General features: G+C 41.7%; 2 protein-coding genes across 13 annotated transcripts in view; one reads left to right on the top strand and one right to left on the bottom strand.

The window, feature by feature from the left end:
* Positions 1–2844: 2844 nt before the first annotated feature.
* Positions 2845–18539, top strand: LOC107205006 (protein mono-ADP-ribosyltransferase PARP12-like). Its single transcript, XM_033514768.1, has 12 exons — positions 2845–3315; positions 4133–4274; positions 5857–6151; positions 7074–7172; positions 9116–9239; positions 9981–10179; positions 10794–10914; positions 12171–12267; positions 13165–13243; positions 14414–14544; positions 15134–15285; positions 16168–18539. Exons 1-12 carry the CDS (start codon positions 3008–3010, stop codon positions 16434–16436), a joined length of 2016 nt encoding a protein of 671 aa, XP_033370659.1. The 5' UTR covers positions 2845–3007; the 3' UTR covers positions 16437–18539.
* A 4364-nt stretch (positions 18540–22903) lies between these two features.
* TBXAS1 (thromboxane A synthase 1) overlaps positions 22904–25801 on the bottom strand; it is a 258727-nt gene continuing 255829 nt past the window's right edge. For all 12 annotated transcript variants that reach the window (XM_033514764.1, XM_015628575.2, XM_033514763.1 and 9 more), the window contains 2 exons: positions 25009–25171; positions 22904–24389 (listed from right to left, as the gene is read on the bottom strand). In XM_033514764.1, the coding sequence (XP_033370655.1) occupies positions 24315–24389; positions 25009–25171 (238 nt within the window). In that variant the 3' untranslated portion in view covers positions 22904–24314. The remainder of the gene's footprint in view (positions 24390–25008; positions 25172–25801) is intronic.

Genomic DNA, 25801 nt, shown 5'->3' on the forward strand with positions numbered 1-25801 from the left:
ATCACTGGGACAAAAATAACCCTCAACTGTGTGTTTAAATGTGGGTTGACAGGCAAGCAAAAACACCTGCAAGCAAAAATATCACACTTCTGTCTTCTTCTGCCCAGTTTCCTTATATCAACTCCCATGACAGACAATACAAAGCTAGGAGTTCCACCATGCTAGCTGGGAGAAAGACTCAAACACATGGATGGCGTGGGAAGTGGAGGCACCTTGCACCAGAATAACAATGGATGTTTTAAACATGCTTATGAAAATTCACAGGAAAAATCATTAAATTACTACATTTTGAAGACTGATGCAAATAAGATTAAGAAATGATGCCACAGTTAAAATCAACACAATTATCCATAAATTGTTCCTAAAAATAAAGATATTAGTCTAATGACTGACATCCGCTAATTTCTAGAGTAAAGTTTTCATAGCACAATACATTGGATTTTAATAAAGGTGGTTATCTGAAACTGCAGTTCCTGAAATCCCACAGTTATTAAAACCCCACATGCTCTGAGTTCAGCAGCTGTTCAGAAGCTTTAGGAACTGGTTAGAGGGAGCTTATTTCAGGACCAATGCACACAGCAGTCATTACCTGTAGGTAGAATAGCTCATATGCAATTATGCTACAATGACATTTAAGAAAACACCCTTACCTTTATATACAGTATTTGAGAGGTGAAGAGGAGCCACTTGCCTTAGGTGCCCTTCATGTCTAATGGCACTTAATTTTACAAATGAAAACTGACTTTTCCATTAGCTGATAGTTTTTCTTCTGAAGAAGTACAATTTTGCTTATATATAATTCATAGGTGGGGAAGTTATTTCAAATCAAAGGGGTACTTTTATTCTTCCTGAGGAACATGCCACAAAACAAACTACAAGAAACTTGTGTGAGAAAGTATAAGCTATGATTTCTTTTGGATATGAATTCAGGGAAGGTGCATTCAAAGGCAGCTCCGCAAACCTTGTCTTTGCACCAATCATTGCTTGTTTTCATACTTTTGCTTTTGTTCTCATGAAAAGAGACAGAATGATAGCTCTACTCCAGGGCCTCAAAAAACTCACTCAGGAGTTCCTGCAAAGCAGGGACAGCCATGTTAACTTCCCTGTGATACCAACACCAACACTTTGGAATGAATTTTGACAGTGTAAAAAAAGCTACCTGAAAACACCCCTCCAACCCTGATCTTACACTGCTCTTCTTTCTTGGTACTCCTCTCTATATAATATTGACATTGGCTTAGTCATTCATACTAATTTTATCATTAAAAAAATGCCATATTTCTGACAATGGAATGGGGTTTTTCAGATGCATGAGGAAAGAAAGTGTGAATGGGAGATACAGTTGAAACAGCTACCTGGATAACACAGTGATGCTGGGTCAGGTCTTTAAGATATAAAAAGTTGGGAGCTGGTTTGATGGGATGGATTTTGGGCACTGGACGGAAAAAGTAAATGCACGCTGAGGAGAATGAGGGTTATTGAGTACAACGCTGCTTCAATGTTTTTTATGCTGAGGGTTCCCCGAGTTTTGGTTCAGTCAAGACATCTCCTACTAATGGGGCAGTATACTGCTATCCAATAATTTGAGACAATTAGACAAAACACCAAAATTAATAGGCTTCCACCCATATTCATTTCAGCTGGATTTGGGTTTGGCCCAGATAACCTCCTACAGCCTCTTTCCACCTCAACTGCTCTGTGATACTGTCAATCACTACCAGGGGTGATCTCTTTAAAGTGCCTGACTACCAGGTGACTGTCAGTGACAAATGTGACCATCTGCAGGTCTGCCCCTCAGGGAAAGACTGTCCTAAGGAAGAAAGGACAACAAAGACAGTCCAAGCTATGGACTTTGTTCTATGTTCTATAGAACTATGTTCTTTGTTCCATTGAACAAATGACTAAAATAGCACTTTTCCTTTTTAGGAAAGGTAATCAGTGGACACTGGAAAGGAGAGATGAAGGACAGTAACACTCCAGCCTCTCAGGTTGTCTCCTAAACATTTGCTGTCACAGGCAAGCTACAGATAGCTCTCCTTGAACTTGTAAGTGACCGGGTAGAACTGTTTTTCCATTCAGTGCTCTTGTCTAGATTCTACTTTTTTGTCATTCCCTTCCCAATCTCACAGGGCAAGCAGGAAGTAAGCCAGGACAAGGGGAAAGGCAGAACAGAACAGGACTGGCAGAAGGAGGAAGAAGGCAGGATTTTGTTCAGTGAGAACCATCAGTGAGAGTCCCCATACCTTCCACTTCTAGTCTGACTAAAATGATGGCACTTTACAACATTGTTCTGCCATCATTTAAAGCATGCTTCTGACTGTGACGCAGAGCCAGGAGTGTGAAAAAGACCCAGACAAAGGCACTTAATTAAAAGATGGGCACCTTCTAAAGACTTTGTGAGTTCCTAGAGGATGAGGACGTTGCTTGGCCGCGCTGGTGCCATGGCTGCTGAGCAGGCAGAAGCAGTGGTGTACCACGGTGCTGGCTGGTACTGTGAGTACTGCAAGCAGGGCAGTTGTGTGTCCAGATGCGTGACCATGCCTGAGCCTTTAATTTAGATATTGAAAGGAGTGTGAGAGCAGCTTTCACCATGTATCATCAGAAAAGCGGCACAGGTCGGAAACCTTCACTGAGATTTTTTTTTGACGGCAGAATTCACACACCAGCCTTCTCCCTGTAAAACTTAAAGTGGTGAAGCTCCATTCACCCGGCTGATGCTCCATTCATTCCTGCGCCCACTTTAATCCTAGAGGAAACGTGTGACCTCCCAGCTGCCGTCCCTTTTCGGTGACACGTGACAAAACCCGCTCAGTACATCCTAAAGTCAGGCAGGGGAGGGGGGCGAAGGGCCGGGTCCCGGTTCCGCTCCCCGCGGCCGGCTCACCCGGAGCGAGCCCCTCCCCTGCGGGGCAGAGCGGAGGCTGCGGCCCGAGGCGGCCCCGCTCCTCTCGCCCGCTTTCACTTTCGTTTCCGTTTCCGTCGCTTTCCCGGGCGGGGCTCCCCGGCCATGGCGCTGGCGACCCAGGCTCTGCAGGTGCTGTGCGCCAGCGGCGGCTCCCTGGAGCAGGGCGAGCTGCGGCGGCGGATGCCGAGCCGGCCCTCGGCCGACTGGCTGGCGGCCGTGCTGCGGGACGGGCAGCGCTTCACGCTGGTGCGGCGGCCCGGCCAGGCGGCGGAGGCCGAGGTAGCCGTGGTGGTGGCCACCAGCCCCCTGCGGCTGTGCCCGGAGCACGGCGCGGGCTGCCCGGGGCAGTGCGGGCGGCTGCACCTCTGCAAGTACCACCTGAAGGGCTTCTGCCGCAACCAGCTGGCCAGGTGAGGGGCGGGGGGGGGCCTTCGCGGGGAGCTCGGCCTGCAGGGGAAGGAGCTCTCAGTAAAGGCCTTGTATTCCTTTCCGCCTCCGAAATGCTTATTGCCCGTCTCCTTTTACTTTATTTGCGTGCATTGTTGCAAAGGAGGCAGACACGGGCGGTGTTGTCACAGCTTTGGGTCTCAGCACTTCCTCCCCACCTCATCACCCTGGCGCTTCCCGGCCCGTGAGCAGGGCCGTGCCAGGGGCAAGCTGAGTGTCCCCTCATGGGATATACCTGGGGAATGTGCTACAGCTGAGTGTCCCCTCATGGGATATACCTGGGGAATATGCTACAGCTGACTGTCCCCTCATGGGATATACCTGGGGAATGTGCTACAGCTGAGTGTCCCCTCATGGGATATACCTGGGGAATATGCTACAGCTGAGTGTCCCCGCATGTCCCTGTGCTGTGGGACCCTGGGCGATGTGCTACAGCTGAGTGTCCCCCTATGTCCCTGTGCTGTGGGACCCCTGGGACTCAGAGGCTGAGAGGGAGCGATGCTCTGGAACTTTGGTGGTTTCGTGGTTATGAGCTGCAGGTCAAAAATGCTGATACTGTCAGAGTGCAGTAAGGCTATAATGACTGTGAGTAAGAAGTAGCATGACAATTGTCCTCAGAGTAATTATGTAATCTGCTTTGCAAATCACATAATGACTTTATAGAGGAGCAAAGTGGATTTTTCTGAAACTAGCTAATATGGTGTGCTTTTTCAACTGTTCAGTGTAATGCCTGTGGGGTAGCAAAATAATGCCAGTCATTTTGCTGTTGGGTTTCTTGAGTTCTAGGAAGGGATGCAGGTTTGTTCACGACTTCTACTCAGACCACAATCTCAGTGTTCTAAAGCAGTATGGACTTGAGAATTTAAACCGTGATGAACTTTGCCAGCTTCTGCTTCAAAATGATCCTTCCCTCTTACCAGAGGTGAGTGTTACTCTGACGGCTTCTTAGCCTCATGTTTCAGTGAGCATCATAAAATGGTATATGCTTTGCAGAGGTGGAGATATTTGGTGTCAATTTAGTTAGCTTAATGGAAATCTAAAAATAAATCTGCATCCTCTGTTCTCGCCTGTGGTGGATTGACCCTAGCTGGCAGCTAAGCTCTTGAACAGTCCCTCATCCACTCCTCACTCCCCTGTCACAAGCAGAAGAGGTGAGCATTTACAAGAACAAAAGTGACAAAACCTGTGAATGGAGATAGACAGTGTAGCAAGTGGAGGAAAGCAGGGAGAAAATTGTTGCAACGGAGCACTTTTGCTTCACCACCTCAAAGCAGATTGTTGCCCAAGTCTCTGAGCAAGTGCTACTTGTAAGAAGGACCCACCTCCCTCCTCTTTCGCCTTCATTCTGTATTTTCTCAATTTTTTTTTTTTTTTTTTTTGAGAATGACATTATGTGGCATGGAATATCCCTTTGGCCAGTTTGGACTATTTCCTAGTTTTAACTGGAATAGAGTTAATTTTCTTTGTAGTAGCTGGTACAATGCTGTGTTTTACACTCAGGGTGAAAACAATGTTGATAACACACCCATGTTTTAGTTTTTGCTGAGAAGTGCTTGCTCTAAGTCAAGGACTTTTCAGCTTTTCATACTGCCCTGCTAGCCCGTAGACTGGGAGTGGACAAGAAGCTGGGAGGGAATGCAGCCAAGACAGCTAACCCAAACTGGACAAAAGGGTATTCCATTTCACATGACATCATTCTGAACAGTAAAACTGGGGGAGGTGGCCCAGGGGTAGTGGCACACTGGTGGGGACTGGCTGGGCTTTGGTCAGTGAGCGGTGAGCAGCTGTGTTGTGCATCACTTGTTTTGTCTGTTCTTTTGTCATCGTTATTATTTCCTCTTCCTTATTATGTATGCCATATTAAACTGTGTTTATCTCAACCCTATGAATTTTAGGTTTTTTCTGATTCTCTTCTTCATTCCATGGAGGGAGTGAGCTAGAGAGGCTGTGTGGTGTTTATCTGTTCTGGTTTTGGCTGAGATGGAGTTAATTTTCTTACCGGTTTTCTTACTGAACAGGGCTGTGTTTTGTATTTAATGAGTTGGCAACCCTCTGATGCTGTTGCCAAGTAGTGATTACCTTCAGTCAAGGACTTTTCAGCTTGCCCTGCCCTGCCAGTGAGGAGGTGCACAAGGAGCTGGGAGGGAGCATGGCCAGGACAGCTGACCTAAACAGACAAAAGGGATGTGTTATCAATACTGTTTTGGTCACAAACCCAAAACCTGATGTCTGCTATGAAGAAAGTTAACTTCATCCCAGCCAGATCCAGTACCTCTTACCATCAAATTGGGGGGTCAAAAAAATTTCAAAACTATTCCAAAACTAGAAAATCAAAGAGGTGTGACTTAGCACTAAATGGGAAAACAAGAAGAAAGAATAAATGTTCCTTTCAAAAGCAAATATATGCACATAACTGTAAAAAACTAACAATCATGGATTCAAACAGTCTAAATGAGCGCATTGTACTTTGATCTCTAAATTATTTTTTTTTTCTCATTCCCAAGGTCTGCTTGCATTATAACAAAGGTGATGGACTTCATGGATCTTGTTCATTTAAAACATCCTGCAGCAAACTTCATGTTTGTCAGTACTTTTTGCGGGGTCAGTGCAGATTTGGCAGCAGCTGCAAACGGTCCCATGACTTATTAAATCCAGAATGTTTTGAGAAACTGGAGAGACAGGGAATGAGCTCAGACATTATTAAGAAACTACCTTCCACTTATAGAAACATGTATGACATTAAAAATGGCAACAAAAATGTGTATGACATAGAAGATGCCATGTCTTCACCATGCAAAGGTAAATAATATCATCTTTTGAATACATCAGAATACATCATGGTAGTGAATTTAATATTTTCACTGGTGTAATTAAGAAAACTGAATTTGCATCTTGATTTGTCTTTTAGGAGGGACCTTGTACTTATCTCTCTGACAGAGATCTTTGTCTTGACAAGTGAAGTCAAGAGAGGTCCCTGAGAAATAGAGTGCTGATGCTTATGAAATTCTTAAACTTGAGGTTAGAAAATCATTACAGGAACTGGAAATAAGGAGCTCATAATTTTTGAGTTTTTTAGGCAAAATACATAAAGGTAGAGACCTGTTTAAGAATAGGAGTGGTGATTGTCTGATTATAAACTATTTAATTGTTTTTCTTTAATATAGTGATTGCCTAGCACAGGAATTCACACATAGCACTATCCTAGTTACTTCTTAGAAGTATAATATTTTGTTTGCACTTTTCTTTTAAAATTCTTTAGAATTGTAAGTTAATTATAGTTTAGCAGGGGAAAAAAAAGGCTAACAGAATGGAGAATTCAAGTGTGTATGCTTGTCTCCACTATTCTGTCAACAGCTCCTTCTTCCTTTTCTTAAAGTTCTTTAATTTACAGAAGTGTCAGATTTTGAAACTTTGTATTTTGTAGTGCTAGTGTAATCAGCTGTATGGAATGCACAGTTAACTCAAGTCCATCTGGAAGTATAAAGGCATTGGATTGTATTCTCAAGCTAAAAACTGTATCTGAGGAATTCAGCAGTTATCAAATTTGGAAAGGAAGGATACAGGGAGGGGACTTCAAGTATACAAGTTTATCAAGGGCTTCCCTGTCTTTCTACAGCTGAGTGCAGTTAGCTAGTTACAAACATTGCCTTTAGGCATCTTCCCTAGGGATAAGAGGTGTTGCTGATACAAAGAGTATTAATAGTTATAATTCCCCCTCTAGACAAAAAACCCAGCACTGGACGGGATTCCTCAGCTACAAAGGACGATGAATCAGAACAGATATGTTTACACCATCTGTACAGAAGCTGTAGCTTTAAAGGTAAGTTCTCTCAAGTATCAGTACAGACTGTGTCAAGTCCAGCCTATTTTTCTGTTCTCATAAAGTAGAAGTGGTAGACATCTTTCACAGAAGGGGGAAGCTTCAGAGTTTATGCTTATGTTTTGTTAAATCTCACAGCTGTCTTGAGTGCTGTAGGAAAGTGTTTGACCTGGCACACCAAACAAAGGTGTTTTGTTTTGCTCTGGAATCTGCCTGTAGAGTAGCTGAAGATTGGCTACTCTACCTGTGTTTACCTAAGGGATTGCTGAATGACTGAGTCCCATTTCCAACAGGAAAGATACTCTGAATTCTACATTCTCCATTGTTTCTTTTAGTACTCTTCTGTTCAGCCTGTCTTGCCTGTCTCCCTTTCAAAATGTTCTAAGATACCCAGGAAAAAACCTGCTTTTCCAGCTTGCTGCTATATATTTTTGTCATCCCTTTTCTTCTTGATGATCTTGACCTGTGTACCGAACACTTGCTTATATGAACAGTGTGGTGCAGTTTCTCCTTGAATTTCCTTGTGGTTAAGTTTCTGTTTGTTCCGCTGTGGAAACTGGCCTCAGGTTTATGCACGTGTGCACTGGTGATGTCACCTTCACTGAGGAGTGACTGCACACTGACTCTCTGAACTCTGAGTAACACTTACCTGGCTCACTGCTACCATTGCTCTTCTTTGTGGGGCCTGGACCTCTTAGAGACTTAGTGAAGGGCAAAGGACTTGGAGACTGAAGGAATGATACCTGTGTATTTATCAAAAGAGAGGAAAAGTGATAGTTGTTAACTGGTTATATTGGAAGGTGTGTGACCTAGACATGGTGTAAATAGTATGGAATAAGTGGTGGATACAGCCCTGCTTTCAGCTGGGACAGAGTTAATTTTCTTCCTAGAAGCCAGTACAGTGCTGTGTTTTAGATTTAGGATGAGAATAACATTGATAACACACCAATGCTTTAGTTTTTGCTAAGTAGTGCTTACCCAAGCACTTGACTGAAAAGTCAAGAACTTTTCAGCTGCCCATATTTTGCAAATGAGGAGGTGCACAAGAAGCTGGGACGGTGCATGGCCAGGACAGCTGACCTGAACTTGTCAAAGGGTTATTCCACACCATTAGAACATCATGCTCAGCATATAAACTGTGGGAGTTGGCTGGGAGGGGCTGATTGCTGCTTGGGAATGGGCTGGTCATCAGTCAGTGGGTGGTGAGCAATCGTAGTATGCATCACTTGTACTTCTTGGGCTTTATTCCTCTCTCACTTTTTGTTAGCTTCCTTATAGATATATTCATACATACAAATATATATACAAATATATATATATATAAATATGTATTTGTAGATATTCTTCTACTTACACTTACTGTGTTGTATTTTATTTCAGTTTATATCTAAGCTGTTCTGATTTCAACCCACAGGTTTACCTTTTTCCTGTTTTCCCCAACTCACTGAAAGAAATGGAACTAAGTGGCTGTGTTGTACTTAGTTACCATCTGAGGTTAAACAATGACAATCCTTCTCCTGTCTTAAAACTAAGCACTGCTGTGTTTTGAATTTTTTCTCAGTAATACCACTTCGTGATTTAGTGGTTAATCATAAATACACTTTTTTTTTCTATTTATGAAATAATAGCCTTGATTAAGCCTGTGATATTGGTTCATTTTTTGCCTCTGAAACTGAGAATGATCTATGAAATTTTAATGTGCAAAGAGAGTTTAGTAAGTACAGAAGTTGAACTTTACCTAAGCCAAAAAACTCAAGTGTTGCTTACTTATGCTGAAAAATTCTGAACTACTGTGTGTTATGGTTCTGTAGATGAACACTTTCCCTAGCTATCCTTTTGATGATTTCACCAGCTGGCTATAAAGCCCTGAAATGCTGGAGTTCTCTCATAGCTTGTCAAAATAATGCATCTCCTACTTCTTTTCTTTAAAAAAACTTTTACAGGAAAGTGTACCAGAAACCACTTTCACTTGCCATATAGATGGCAGTACTCTGAGGGTAATACCTGGAAGGACTTCATGAATATGGAAGAAATAGAAAAAGCATATTGTGACCCAAAAAATGTCAGGTATAAACTCTTATAAAACTTCATAATGTTTGGAGTTTGCTATATTGTATCGGATCCTTAGTGGCTATAAATTGCTTCAATTCTATTGCAGTCATTACGTAAGTAGTTTCATTTGGTATTCTACTTATCTCACTTTGCATGAGATTTGCCCCTCCTTTCCCCTTTGCCCACAGTCTGTATTGTGGAACTGGCAGGATACCTGGAGAGAGAGAGAGAGAAATTGAGAGATACTCTTGGGAGCAGAGCATGTGAATAATATGGAAACACCTTTCAGGGTTTGGAACTGGTCATATAGCACAAAGAGAGTATTGGAAGGGGCTCATACCAGTATGCCATGTCCCATGCTGGAAAATTACCTGTTCCAGGCTCTTTGAAGCTCTTCTTAAGTTATGTCATTGTTCTCTTTAGAATATAGTTGGTCAGCAAGAAGAATCTGGTGGTGCCCGTTTTCCACTGTTTCTGTTCATCTTGCATAACTCAGTAATTTAGGAGTGGGTTATGTTTATTGCCTGTAAAACCACTGTGAGACATAATACTGTAATGCAAAATATGTACAGACAGGAAACAGAGCTAGCACACAGAGTTGTGGAAAGTGCAAAGCACACATTGTAGTGAAAAGTGCACCTTTGTGTTCTGCTTTTGGGTGAGATTGACCTAATTTGCAAATTTGTAGTGGGCTTCTGAATCTATGAGTAAAGCTTCACAAACAGTTCTGATTTTTTTCCCTCCTTTTTTTTATAGATTTGATTATGCTCTTGCTCATGAAAAGGTCTTTTTCCCATTCTGTGTCTGTTTCAACAATATGTGCTGTGGGTTGCAAAAAGTCAGACGTCTTTCTACAGCCTCCTCTGTGACCAAACCCCCTCACTTCATTCTTACAACAGAATGGATCTGGTACTGGAAAGATGAATATAACACGTGGCAGGAGTATGGAAAACAAGTAAGTGTGGAGAAATGAGGAGACTCCTAACTCTGTATGAGAAATGCAGAACTACTGAAAAGTGCACAGTGTTTATATCCTCCCCTTCTTTTGTCACCCTCTTCCTGTCACTCATACTGTACAGATGGACATTAAAGGGCTCATGGGGTCTTTTCCCCAATTTTTGCTTGGTTCAGGTAGGGGACTGATCACTAGTGAGTCAAATATTATCAACAGATAACTATTGAGTGAGTCATGTCAGGTAGGATCACGTTAATAATACATTATTTCCATTGCTTCTGAGAAAAGTCTCCTTCTCTGAAGTCCCAGAAGTACTCTGCCATCTTTCTTGGTCTAGTTGGTGAATGTGAGGTCTGTCCTGGTTTCAGCTGGGTTGGAGCTAATTTACTCCCTGGTAGCTTGCACAGTGCTGTGTTTGCATTTAGTATGAGAATAACATGAAGAGAACAGTGAAGTTCTAGTTGTTGCTAAGCAGTGCTCACTCTAAATCAAGGATTTCTCTTATGCTGATATATACTGCACCTATCATACATATGAGAGTTGTTGGTTTTAAAACTTACTTTTCTATTACAGACAAGGAGAAACTTTATTTTTCTCTATTTTTGGCATGACAGAATGATCTTCATGCAGCTGCTACTGTCTCCAGTGAAGACCTGGAGAAAGCTTATTTGGCTGAAAGTTCTCCAAAGCTGACCTTCAAAGCTGGAAGACATGAATATGAAATAAATTTTGTGTGTAGGTTGGATTTGATTTGTTCTTCTGTTTTGTCCCTCCCTCCCAGGTCTCTTGTGGTTTTGAACTACCTTATTACAGAAGATAGAAGAGAGAAATTTGGACTTTGTTTTGCAATGCTTACAGAGACAGAGCCTCTATCAAAGTTCTCAGGATAAGAGCTATTTACATAAGCAGAGTGACATTCTATTCTTTCAAAGCTTTTAGTTTTGGGAAGTTCTTGTGCTAGGTTTCAAAATGTCTCCCAGAAAGTCCAAGTGTGACACTGATGCTGTCACAAATGGTGAGGAACTTCCAGAAGACTTGACAAGCCAGCTTCTGCACTACTTTAATCACTGGTTTGCTGGAAAACAAATACTTGGACAAGGTGTAGGGGTCCAGGCAGTCCTTAGCATTGCAAGATTTTTGCAGATATTTTCTTTTCATCCTGTTTGAAAAGGCTGAGAAAATACCTTGACTATGTCAAAGTAGGAGGAAGTGTTTCCCAAGAGTTCAGGAAATAGAAGCCACTTGTGACAGCACTGTTCTCTCAGCTGTTGCCTTTCCTGGCACCTGTCTCAAAAATTATGTAGAACAGTGGTGGAAATCAGTCTTCCTAGACTGTCAGTTTCACGTAGTTGTCTTTGATCCAGCTCTCCATTACTATCTCATTCTGCATGAAGAAAAGCCAAACAAAAAACCCCCAAACCAAAAAGCCAGAAGGGGCATGTTATCTGCTGTTTTTGAGTAAATCAGATGTCCTGCTTAGAAGTGAAGATTGCTTAGTGAATCAATGCCTTTTCTAAGGTTTGGGCTTTTCTTAGTAACTTAGGCAAATATATGCAGTGTAGATGTCTTCCAGAACTTAATTTCCATTCTTGGTAGTGCCAAGAGATTTTTTTGTTTGTTTTCCTGTGTATGTCTCTGTGAAGATGAGGCCTCATTGTCCTGGTTGGTACTGATTCTTGTTAGTATGATATCACAGCAGCTGCAGAGGTTCTAAAATCCAGAAGGAATGCTGCTAAAATTCAGGTTCCTGTGACTTGTTTCTCTTAAGGTCAATAAAAATAAATGGTCTGTGATAGATGTTGGGTTCTGTTTACAGGATTTGAAATCTACAACTAAATGTGGGGGGAAAGTATCTCTGTTGCAAAATGAGGAGGAAGGAGCCTTTTTGTCAATGTTTCTGACAAAACAACTTAGTGAAAAATGTGAGCAGTGTGAAGGCTTTTAAAAACATCTTTGATTGTTCATGGGATTTTGTTTGTTTGCTTTCCCAGCCATGATGCAGAAAAACCTTCGCTACAGAACAGAAAGGAAGATTTGCAGAAGACCTAAATTTGTCTCTCCGGCAGAGGTGGAAAAGACAAAAGCCAGGTAAACCACAGCTGCTTATTCTGAGGTGATGGGTTTAGTGCTTTGTGAATGCTGAATCCTCCATGGGCGCAAGGAGGGTGAAGAAGTAGCTGTTGAGGCAATTCTGAAAGCCATGGAGAGGGAAAGGGACATACCTTTCCTACAACCATGTCTTGCCAAGGCAGTGCTGCAGCCTTGCCAGCAGTTTTCAATCACTCAGGAGCCTCTGCGGTGGAGAAAATCTGGGCTTGGCTACAGGAAGTGTGGAAACATAGGACATAATTCAACATGTAGCAATGTGTTTATATGTACTAGCTCTTTCTGAGATGAGTAATTTTCAAAGCTAAGTGCAAGTTCAGAAAAACTATTTTCAGAGCAGCTAGATAATCTGAAAGGAAAGCAGTAGTTGTTGAAGGCAGAACAAAAGGTGGGAGTCTGCAAGGAGCTAGAGTTGCATGTAACAGCCAACTTGCAGCACACAGTCCTTGCTTAAACACCAAAATGAGCAGCTAAACACATCAATTAAAACTGGGGTGGAAGTACAGGGAAAGGGCTGTATCTATCCTGTTTCTGTCATACTGATGTGATACTGCATGCATTTGTATTTACCTCCCCCAGTGTAGCAGAGCTTTTATATATACATTCAACTCTGCAAGAGAAATCCTTATGTGATCAGTTCAGAGTATGTATTTCTTTTTTTCTTGTTTGGCATCTTGCTTCATGACATAAGTCTTGACACGATGACTAGGAACAAATATTTTCATGTGCTGAAATGACAGTTTTGAAATAGTTTTGAATATGTTCAGTTGCCTATATTCTCCCTAAGTTTGACAAAAATGTTTAGTACATAATGTGTGCATAAAATGTAATGTTTAGTTTTATTTTAATTGCCTATCTGTAATGTCTTATAATCTACAGGGGTGTTAAACATACAGAAGGGTTTAAGAACATTCCAGCTCACTGGGACAAATCTGCCCTGCCTGAACTGGGATTCAAGGTTTGGACATTTTTAGTTTTTTCTTTCTGTCAGTTCTGTCATGTAAGGTTTGTTCCAAGTTCAGTGTCTCTTCTGAATGACTGTTTCTATGTAGCATAATTCAAAGGTATTGGTAAATTTAAACTTGATACCACACTGGGCAGACTGGAGGTAAAACAAGACCCAAATTAAAACAAATGGTGGCAGTAAAACTGTGGCAGCAGGGACTTCCTTGCCTTGGCAAATTTGCTGTGTTATGAAGACTGCTACTGCTGCCCAAAATACACAGTTTTGAAGTCCCAACATGTGCTGAAAGCATCAGAGGTAAGTGATGCCTCTGAACTTCAAAGTAGCCACTCCTTAGCTGTCGACTGTTATATATCTATTGAGAACTGCTGAAACCAAGGGAGTTCACAAAATCCTACAGAATGGTTGAGCATGGAATGGGGAACCTCAGGATATCAGAGACCAACCCCCCTGCTAAAGCAGGTTCACCTAGAGGAGGTCACCTGGATTGTGTCCAGGTGGGTGTAGAATATCTCTAGAGAGACTCCACAGCTTGTTCAGGATGGAACCTTTTATTGTTTACTTTTACTCACTCCAGTGGAGTCAACTTGTTTACTTTTGTAACACACCCGATGAATATATGTGTGGTTTTCCTTCTCTGACTTCCTGTGTGCTTCCACCAGCTCCTCTGTCAACTCTAGTAACTGTACCTACAGAAAAGTTGTTATCTGATGCTCAAAAATCACTAACTTGCAAAGTGCAAATCTTCAAGAAGTTGTCACTAAGAATTAGGAAAGACTAATGTTGACTTTTTTTATGTTCCTATGAAAATATGCAAGTAAACTTTGCTTGCTTTCAGGACTGTCGTGTAAGGAACTAATTTTTAGTACTGTGACCATGCTTTTCCCTAAAATTGCTCAAATAAAACCTCTTCAATTGATTTAGAAACACAACAGGCAGTGCAGTTTGTGTTCACTGGCTGTAGGGAGTATAAATGAAAAAGATCCTCTGGTTTTCTGCAACATAAATTCTCAATTCTTTTTTTATTTATGTGCTCATTTCTGATATGTATTTAGATACTGTTTGATGCATGCAAATATCTTCATATCTTGACCCAGGTATGAAGAGGGGTTGGGTGGCTGCACAAAAGCATGCAAAAGTAACCTTTCAAACTTTTCCTTGCAGCTGATTGAGCTTGACTGTTCTTCTGAGGAATACAAGAAAGTCAAAGTGGACTTCCAGCGCACAATGCCCAAAGCAGCAATTAAAAAGATTTGTAGAGTTCAGAACCCATCCCTCTGGGAACTGTATCAATGGTAAGTGTAAAACACTGCTCTGGTATGCATGCATGATGTTTGTTGTTCCTGCAGTTAGCTGTATGTTCTGTGCTGAAGACAAAACACGCATTCCACCCTCCCATTGAAATACCTACCTAGTATCAACATTTAGATAAAGAGGTATCAACAAACCCAAAACTCAGTCAAGACACAGAGCTTAGAACAGTCACATTCAGGGCTGTGTGGGAGGAATCCTTGCTCCTGACTTGTGCCAGGCCTGTGTCCATGACAGCTTCCTTCTAGTGAAACCTTGAAGCTGGTAATGAGTCACATCTAGCACAATGTTTAGCAGCTGGTCAAAACTGAAATAGCTTTCAAAATTAAATGCTAATATAAACTCCTGTGTTCAAGGAAAAAAACCAAAACGTTGAGATTCCTCCCTCTTTCTTCAAAGGCAGTGAATGAAAGAAAACATTTGTAGTAAAGCAATGTATAATGAAAACATGTTTTCGTTAGGCCTTACTATAAGGATTTTCAGAATATACTCTGTATAAAATTGTTTCTGAGTGGCTGGAACACTGTAGGGACAGCCACTGTGGAACTGCAAACATTCTGCTTCTCATTGCAGGCAGAAGGACCTAATGCAGAAGAGCAATGGTGGAAAGGCCGCAGATGAGCGATTTTTGTTTCATGGGACCAGTAAAAAAGACATTGATGCCATCTGTCAGCAAAACTTTGACTGGAGAATCTGCGGCCTTCATGGGACAGTCTACGGCAAAGGTTGTTTTTCAGCTCTTTCAGAAATCCTAGACTTGCTAAAAAATTCCCAGTACTCACTGCAGAGGGGTAAAGTGTACAAGGTGGTACTTGGCCAGTCCTGGGCTTCTCTCTGTTGTGATGTGGGCAACAGAGCTGAGTTTCACAAGGGTCATCTGGAGCTAAGGCACTCTGAAAGGCCTTGGCCTCTGCTTTCCTGAGTTTTTGGCAGAAAAGACAGACTTAGGAGAGGTAAGTTGCAGGGATGGTTTCTGCTAGACTCCAGGCTTACTGCTGTTCCAGTTTCTCCCAGCTCCTGTAGGAAAGCAGCCTGTTGCTTTTTTTTTTCCCCGGGAATCTAAATGCCATTCTGGTTACAGGCTTTTTGCCTTGTTAGCCAATTATATACTTTTACATTGTGCTGTGTACAGGAAATTACCAGCACATCCAGTGGAATAGCTGAGACAGGCTGACTGGCTGACTACACACCTTTCTGTTTGAACTCTCAGAAACATTAGAAAATCATTAGAAACATTAGAAAAGTATTTTGAGCTGGAAGGAACCCACAATGATCATCAAGTCCAACTGTGCTGATGAACATTAGCAGCCTCTGCCAGGAGAGGAAATGCGGTGATTTTGGGGAAGGTGGATGTCTAGGGTCAGGAGAAAATCCTTTAGAGGATTATGGTAACATTTTAAACATTTCTTTTTAACAGATGTGCTGTGGAAACTACAAAGTGCATAGTGGTCGTTTCCACTAAGAGGGACATAGAGGGCAAGCGAAGGCTTTGGAAAGGCTGTTCATGAATTGCTTAATGTATTTACTTATTAACTCATTTTCACACAGTATCATTTTGCTCCTGCAGTTTTGGTGTCTTATCAACTCTGTCTTGGTGTCTTCTGCAGGAAGCTATTTTGCAAGGGATGCATCTTATTCTGACAACTACTGTGGGACAGACTCACACACCAAGACCATGTTCCTGGCACGAGTGCTGGTGGGGGAGTTCACTCTTGGTAGTTCTGATTACGTTCGGCCTCCCATGAAGGACAGCCAAAACTTCTATGACAGTTGTGTGAATAACTCTTCAAATCCTTCTATCTTTGTCATCTTTGAGAAGCAGCAGATTTATCCAGAGTATCTCATAGAATACCAGACATTTGCAAGACTTATATAGCAGCAAAACCTGTCATCCTTATGTTTAACTGGTTTAAACATTTTTTTAGTTTTGGCTTAAGAGAAAAAAATTATTTAGAAGAGGCTGTGTAATCAGATAGGCGAGTGTTCAGAAACATTTTTCTCTGTGTTTTCTGTGCAATAGAAAACAAGGTATAAAAAGACCTAGAGTATGTTTTAGAATTCGTAAAATCTTGTTTCTGTATCTATTTTTAGCAGCTTTCACATTACCCTACATTATGAGAGCCTTTCATAAATTTATTAGAAGAAATTGCTGATGGTTGTAGCATGAGAATTGGCCACGACTGCCAAGTTTAAACAATTTTTAGTTATTGTTTCAGGATAGATTTTTACATGTGCTCATTGGTCAGAGGCACTATCATTCTATCTGTTTATCTTTTAAGTCAAAATTGAGTAAAACACAGTTTTTTAGTAATCTGTTTCCCGTAACAGTAGACATTCAGGTGTTTGCAAACACGATTGTACAAAATCTGTGCTCAACTCGTTGCATAAATTCATAGTAGCCCTCTTCTTTTTTGTCCCTACTTAATCTGCACCAACAAAACCTCAAAAATTAAACTAGCTTGTTGAAAAAGAACAGAAACTTATTTTCATTTGTTGAATTTCTCATTTAAAACAAGTACCAAAGATACAAGCGTAACAGGCTGCTTGGTGCTGTGTAACCCAGTTGATTTACTCTATTGAATAAATACTGTATTTTACTGAGAACACAAGTTTTTCATGACTTTCACTGTGCCTACAAACAAAAGAGTGCTGGCAGGTGCTGTGGAGGAAGCAGAGGAGGCAACTCACACTGTTATTAAATATCATACTTAGGAGGGAGATATACTGCTTGTCCTGCTTGGTTATCAGTACCTTGTTCCTGTGGATGAACCTTATGGTTCTCTTACAGCTGTTGGGAAGGATGGTCTCTCATTAGGTGTTCTGCCTCTTTGGGTCCAGGAGATTCACAGATTTCCTGTGTTATCAAACTGTTGTTGGACTTTTTTGCAGGAAAAATGTACTTGCCTAGAAAGTGGTCTTCAGCCAGAGAACTGAAACCTTTAAAATCTGAAGATTAGGTTGAATATTTAACTATTCCTATCAGAAGAAGATAATAGTGTTGAGCAGTCATCTTACATGTGTGCTGTCAAAAAACTTGAGGTATCAAATATTTTTTTAAGATTAAAGTTGCTGATGCATAGAGACTTTATCATAGTATTTACATGCTAAAAAGTAGCTATAAATTAGGTATACTATACTGCAGAAGCCTTAAGAAATACTTTGTGTGTGACCTAAAAAAACTCATATTTAGCTACATTCTGTTTATTTCTTTTTAATTCATCTGGATGATGACTGACAGGCATTCACTGGGTAACTATTACTTCAGCACTGTGAGCCAGGAACTTTGCCATGATTAGCTGGAGTAAGGCTGTGCAGACCCCTTTTTATGTGAACTGCAAATCTTGAAGCATGATACCTAAAGGAAGTTAACTCCTACTTGTGTTTAATCCCAGTGTAACACAGGAGAGGGAAAGGCAAATTAACTGTATTATTACTTTTGAAAAATTTGTAATAGAACATAAGTGATAAATCTCACGTCAGCAGATGAGCTCGTCAGCAAATAGTACATTCATTAAGGAGGATAACAGGTATGGAGGAAAGCTTTCTTATGTGTTCTCTTTTCTGCCAAAACAAAAACCATGTTCATCTACATGTTAATGGAAAATGAGAATACTGGTCATATGCATTTCTTCATCTGAACATAACCAGAATTTCAGGTAAGAACTAGAATAGATCATGCTAATCTTCTGCCAGAAAATTAAAACAAACATTCCTTTTCAGACAAAAAGTTGAAATATTTTTATTGACGTTTTTTATTGTATTTTTAAAACCTCTAACTTGATTCTTGGAGAGGATGTGTGTATGCTTGTGTGTGTGTGTGAGTGTAAGTAAAACAGTGAATAAAATGCCTGGTTGTAGTACTTTGTCATCTGTTATTTCTCCATTATCACAGAAAAAGCAAAGCTGCTGTGTTTTCCACTTTTGAAACCGCAGGGGTAACTTTGTGTACAGTAAATAAACAGGTACTCAAACCAGTAAATTCCTTCTGATGGTCTTCTCTCTTTCAATACCGAAATTACAATATTTTAATATACTTGTGGGTTTAGAGGCTGTTGTTAAGCAGTAGGAGTCCCTCTACAGGTGTTTGGGTTGCATTTGGAAATGAATAAATTAAAGAGATGTTTACATGAAGTCCAAATTTTAGGCAAAAAGTAATACTGGACCTCTTTTCTGAGTGAGGAGGATCTCTTTTGGCTACTTAAGGCAAGCAACTGGGCAGGAAGAGCGCAATAATCTATCACTCACTCCCACGCCATGTGAGGAGAAAGATAAGCTGTGAAGGTCGTTTCCTTTTTCGGTAACGGGTCCATCCTGGCAAGACAGACGGCACAGGCAGCAGAAGCCAAACAGCTTTGCTGTGCCAGCAGTGGGGTGTGGACCTTGGGGGTTTATCAACCCTCATCCTCCACCTGCTGCGCTGGGGAGGGGGCTGGCAGCCAGCCAAAGGCAACACACTGTACCCTTTAGTGAGGGTTACCGGGAGCCAGGTTTGTCATGGTCTTCTGACTGGATTTTATGAGATGTGGGTGCCAAAATCCTGCCTAAGTGTTGGCAGGAAAGGTGGCAGTATCTGGTTTGGATACCTGCAGCCTGGCAAAGTAGGGGCTGGTGGGTGAGAGGAACTTGGGTGGATGGCACATACCAGCTACGGCGCTGGGCTTGGAAAAGGAGCTTTGCTTCTAGGAACCGGTGCTCAGAGCTGCCTTAGGGCCAAAGGGCAAGTGGGAATTGCAGAAATGCTGCTGAATTTGGAGTACACCCAGCAGAAGATCCACGTGGGACAGCTGTTATATGGGCAGCATTACTGGTGCTTCCCTGTTTTTCCAAGGGAAAAGACTTTTTGCCTCTATAGTTCCACTGCACTTCTTGCTTCAGGCCCATCACAAATTCATCTCCACCTGCAGAAATCCTAGCAATTGAGGGAATACTCAGTCCTTGAAAGTAGCCACAGCCCCTAGTGGTGCAGGGAGAAAAACGTCTTAGAAACATGAGATTTTTCAAGGTCAGAAGAAAGTGAGTGGGGCCAGCATAAACCAAGCAGCGACAATTTATAAATCATCTTTAAATTCTTTTACCATGTTTTCTGCTGTAAACACATGGAAGAGTCTGGAATCAGGTGAAGCTATGTCCAGGATGCTTTACAAAGGGAAATGAAAAAGTGATCATTGCCTGAACTATCTCACACAGAGAGGAAATTCTGCAGTTTTATGCCAGGAAAGAATAGAAGGTTCCATGAAGTTCCATAATTTCTGCCACCCAACTCTTGTTTTTCTAGAAATAATGTTTTTAAAGTAAAAAACTGTGAAGGTTTTTTTTCTATCAGAAGCCTCATTAAAAATACCATTTTATACTGGCAGCTTTCTGTCATCATTACAAAGACCAGAAGACATATTTAATAGAAGCTTTCCTTTACCAAGCAGCCTTTGCTTTGTATCAGCTGTCAGAGAATGACTAAAACCCTTTGGTAACACAGACGTGCCTGATTTTAAACTCACAGCTCAGCAATGCAAGACAACACACTTGCTGTTTATGAGGAAAGGAATTATTTTAAATCAGTTTCCTGGTTCCTCCCTAGACCCAACTGCTGCTGACTGAAGCATGTTGTACCAGAATGCTAAACAGTTACCCTTACTTAAGGATGTAAAGCTTTGTTTTGCTATTGCAACTATAAACATAATGCTGGGGGTGGGTTTTTTCTTGTTACTATTTTGTTTTTGTTTTGGAGGGGTTTTTGGTGGCTTTTTTTTTGTTTTTTCTTTCTTTTTTTTTTATTTTTTTGAGAATTTTGGGGTTTTTTTAATTAATTCGGAAACCAGTTTTACTGAAGATCAGTTTGGGACCATGTTATATAGGTGCACAAACACACTGTGATTCCAGTGATATTAGCAGTTTCTGTTTTGGACAGCTGCTGGCAATCTAGTGCCTTGTTTTTCTGGAAATGTGTGCTTCCAGAGGCTCCCTGGTCCCTGCCACAGCTCACAGCCAGGGTGAGGTCCAGCGCCACTGAGTGTCCTGGTACAATGTCTGCAATGTCGTGATTCACCAGCTGTTTAATGAGAAAGAACAAATGGCTTGGGGCTCTTCCTGTATTACTGGAAAGTTGGCAGCCTTTTTCCTGTCTTCTCTAGCTGTCTGTCTCAGCCTGCACGTAGAACAAGGGTTGATGCACTTCCAGAAATCTGACTTCAAATGCAAAAATAATTTCTCCGTTCCATAGTGCTGCAAACTGACAGGTGAAAACACATAACACTTCCTAACCAGCAGCCTGCAGAACAGTTGAAGGATGCTTAGCACAGACTCAAGTGAGTTTACTTGAACACATACTGTCCATGTTCAACATGGATGCAGCTGGGAAAGACTCTTGGTTCATTTTCCAAGCCTGTAAAATGAGACGCACACCTGCAGCCACTTCAGGACTCTTCTTTTTCCAGTGGCATCAATATTTGAAATTATGTTGGTGGAGAGGCACCTCAGTGCATCCCAGCATACCAGTTTGATGCCAGTGCCAGCAAGAGATACACAGAGCCTGGAAAGGGTTTATAGATCAGCAGGAAGAGCAGCACAAAGGAATTCCAGCCACTCCAGCCCAACTTGGATGCCTCTCTGAAAGTATATGCAGTGTGCAGAATAAAAAATGGGGTTAGAAATGTGCACCCCTGCAGGTCTGTGATCTCACTGGCCTCACACAGACATGGTGGGAAGGCTCCTGTGACTGGAGTGTGCTGGAATGGAAATATACAGGCTTTTGAGGAAGGGGAGAGGAGATGAGAAGGGGGTGTCACCCTCTGCCAGTAACCAGGTAGTGCATGGACCTCCACCTGGGGATGCATGAGGAGCTGGGACCTTACAGGTCAGGATTAAAGGGAAGGACAAGGCACCCAAGAAAGCTTGTTAAAATTCAAAGATTGCTTCCTCTGAGATTAGGAGTCATGCACCCCAACAAAGAGGAAGTGAGGCAAAAATACCAGGAGACCTTCATGGTCAAGAACAAGGAGCAAACAAAAAAGTCTACAGATGGTGGAAGCAAGGACAGGTAGCCTGGGAGAAATACAGATGAATTGTCTAAGCAATTGGTGATGAGGTTAGGAAAGCTAAAACAAACCTTGATAGAAATAAATCTAGTCAGGGATGTCAAAGGCAACAAAAAAAGCTTTTACTGGTATGTGGGTGATAAAAGGAAGACTAGGAAAAATGTGGGCCCTCTCTAGAAGGAAACAGGAGCTCTGGTTACCCAGAACATGAAGAAGGCTGAGGTACTCCATGATTCCTGCCTCAGTCTTAAGTGCTCCAGCCACACCACCCAAGTTGCAGAGGCAAACTGGGATGAAGAGTTTATACAAAATCATGGGTAAGAAAGGAACAAGCTTGATTTAGGCTTGGCTTATTTTGTCAAAAATGAAGCACATTACAACTTTCTAATTCATGTAAGGAATACAAACAAGCCTTTGACAGATGACTTAAGATGATATAAACTTCCTGCTCATTCAGGTAGGTGGGAAGTTTTTAGGCAAGGCCCATGCAGCTTTTTGCCAAATGTGCATATAAACTACTCAGTAAATCAGCCTCCAGCACACTATTTTTAGGAGGGGAAAAGTTATGCATAATGTGTAGAAATTAAGGTAAATACAGCATGTTGCTTTCCAAACAAATAACAATCACTCCACCAGCAATTCATATAATCAGTGTGTCTGTAACGGGGCACTTCTGTTTAGCATGCCAGAAATGCTCCATGGAAAAAGGAACAATTCCAAGACTTCCCCAGCCAGTACATTACCATTATTGCCTATACAGATCTTTTTTTTTAAAAAAAAACAACAAAAAAAAAACATGAAAAAGGAAGAGACAATCTTTGAGGAAGAAGATCCAGTAATTTGATCAGTGTTCAGGCAGCATGTGGGAAGAAGGCAGCAAAAGATGCTTTCTGGAGAGAAACTCAAGGACCTAGCCAGGCATCAGTGAGCAGATGGCTCCATCCTTGCAGTGAAGCTGAGCAGTCATTCTCTTCCTCCTGCTGCTGCAACACTTCACTGTGCACACCACAAAGAGAGATGCTGTACCTAAAGAACCCTCAAGCAGACTATGTCAAGCAGGCAGAAGATCAAGAATTGCAAAGATGCATCCTTATTTTTATAGTGCCGCAAGAATGTTGTTATATACAAAAATTTTAGAGAAAAAATGTAAGAATAAATTAATTTTTAAAAAGGGTCTTGGGACTGCACCAGTCTCTTCTCACAGTTCTGTTGTAGTTTAACCCCAGCCAGCAGCTCAGCCCCTGAGAGCTGCTCATTCTCACCCCCATAACGGGATGAGTGAGAGAATTGTAAAAATGAGAACACGCATGGGTTGAGACAAAGACAATTTAATAGGTAAAGCAAAAGCCACACACGAAACAAGGAATTAATTCACCATTTCCCATGTGGAGGCAGGTGTTCCACCACCCCAGGAAGCAGAGCTTCAGCAGGCATAACTGTGACTTGGGAAGGCAAATGCCATCACTTTGAATGCTGTCCCATTTCCTTCCTCTTCCCCTAGTTGTATGTGCTGAGCATAGTGCTGTAGGGTATGGAATGTCCCTGTGTTCAGTGAGGGTCAGCTAGTCCAGCAGTGTCCCCTCCCAACTCCTTGTGCAACACTAGCTGCATGGCAGGTGATGGCTTTGCAGAGGAGTAGGACAGGGAATGTGAGGAGTGGAAGCTACGGTTGTTTTGGCTGGGAAGATGCACGTGCAGTCACACAGCCTGAATGGATCCATGGGGCTGCTGCAGCTGGCAGTCAGACAAGTTCCTTCCTGAGGGGGTGAGGCACTTGGGACATGACCTGCTCCAGTGTTACAGGAGTCAAGAGGGCTGCTGGGTCTGATGATCCTGGATGCCACTAGCTCTAGCACATGCATCCTCTTAATTTCCTTGATTGAAGGAGCTAGACAGGGATGACGCCAACTGAAATGCTTGGAAAGGAAAGGCCTCCCCATGAATCAGATGTGGTACCAACACCTTCTGATTACTTCTAGATTTCCTCCAGTCCTCCTGCTTGCTTTGTCTCCACCTTTCCTACAGCAGTTCAGCAGCCAGCAAAATGGCTGTCACCTCATTTCTTTGGTCTTTGCTGATGGAACTTTACTGGTAAGTCAGGGAACTCTTCATTCTTCTTCTGTCGTGGTGATGGAATGTGCCAAGTGCAAATTGTTAATCTAAGTGTATTCAAAATCACTTCAAAGCATGAAGGAGGTGCAACTTTTCTGGCTTTACAGACACAGGTAGAGATTAAACACTGTACAGGAGCCTCAGCTTTGACTGTTAATGGAGTCCATGAAAAAATCCAATCACTGCATCCCAGGTCTTCTGCTGTAACTGTGGTGCCTTAGGGGCTTTCTCTAGGGACTTGAAAGTGCATGAGAAGGATGTGTCATACAATGAATTGAAATTAAAATCTACTGTAAATTGTGGAAATTGAGCATGAGGAAAGCATTCTCACTGAAAAGTGAAAAGAAGTGTGCTACAGAAAAGCAAGTGAAAGTGGGATGCTTCTTTACAGATACTATTCAGAACAATTTGAAAAGCTCCAAAAAAGACTGTGGAGCCTATTTTAATAAGTGACTGGAGGCTGTCCCACAGGAGGGCAGTGAGGAAGCACCTACTGACCATCAGTGGGATTTAGGCTCCCACCTGTTCTTGAAGTTTTGAAAAATATTTATACCCAGTGAGTTACTAATAAAGGGTTTCATTCCAGAAAGCTTCAGGATGTGTATTTGCTTTTAGCGAGATTCCAGCATAATGTAGACTCCATTTTTTGGTCCAAGTGTGGCTTTTGATTTGAGCTGCAAAGGAATCTGAAAGAGAAAAGAGCACCTTATGTGCAGTTGTACGTGTTTGTTTTTGTGTGTATGACACCCCCACATACAAACAGACATTTTTGCTGGAGGACCAGTTCATACCAGGATTACTGTGGAAGCTGTAAAGTATTTGTTTTACAGTCAGCTGTGGTGGTATAATATTAAATAGAATTTACAGCCAGAGGCTGAGGCAGTGGTTACCCAGGAATGCTGTAGATCTGAACAGAAAGAAATTAACTCTGTAAGCTCTAGAGCTGGGTGCAATGTCCATAGCAATAGGCATATACTAAAGTGCTGAGATCCTGTGAAATATGTACACATGTTCTCACCCTCTATGAATTATGACATTTTGCCTGTGGTCTTGCCATACTGCTCTCCACTAAGGCAGGGCTGTGTAACCCTGTGTATTTCTTTTGTTGGAAAAATTATATATCTCAAATCACATTTTGCTTAAAACATGCAGTCCATGCCTCATCTCTCCTTATTATGGAAATGTCTCTAGCAGTTTTTTCAAAGGAAGAGAAGTCACAAAGGCAAATCAGTTGTCCTGCCTAAGACACGCCCTCAACTCCCTCAAGTTAACAAGTGCGATCTTTATGCCTCTGAATGTACAAACCTCAGTCTCTGGGCAGGCCTTGAATTGAAACTTCTGCAAAATCCTCAGCAGAGTCATTTTTGTCTCCAACAAACCCATTTTCATGCCAATGCAGCCACGGGGTCCTGCTCCAAATGGCAGGTATGCAAAAGGATGTCGTTCCTTCTTGGCCTCCTCTGTAAACCTAGAAGGTGCAGAGATGGAAACCAGTTCAAGAAATGCTTTTTCCTCTTGATTCCACGTTTTTAATTTAAATCTCAAAAGTTGGTTATTTCAATTGATCTTAATGGAGGGGCCAAGGGGACTATTGATAGATTATGTCCTGACATCCTAAGTAAAAAGGAAATTGACTTATGGCCATCAGCGTTTGTCAGCTGGTGATTTCAGGAGAGGACAAGGAGACTCAAGTTTTACTTTCAATCTATCTTTAATAAAAGTCTTTCATCTCTTTGGATTCAGTTTCCGAGACTTTTAGACTGCTAAGGTCCAGGGAACTGGTGCAGGGTAGAAAGAGATGAGAGGTAATACAGGCTATTTGGAGCTTTGGAAAAAAAAAATAATATTGTGCATTTCCACTAATTCCATCCCCATGCTTAGATAGCATAAATAAGACTGAGCCACTACTCTAAAAAGTACTGTAGATGCACCTTATTTGAGATTGAAGGATCATTAAGTCATGTACTAAACACTGTTGTATATCCCATGCAAACAGGTTCAGACAATTCTTGTTTTGCTCGCCACCCCCAATATCATTCTGGTAAATTTAATCTCTCCCTTGTCTTACTCCTATGGCAAATTTCAAAATTAAATACTG

Source organism: Parus major, chromosome 1A (assembly GCF_001522545.3).
Source record: "Parus major isolate Abel chromosome 1A, Parus_major1.1, whole genome shotgun sequence".
NCBI lineage: Eukaryota > Metazoa > Chordata > Aves > Passeriformes > Paridae > Parus > Parus major.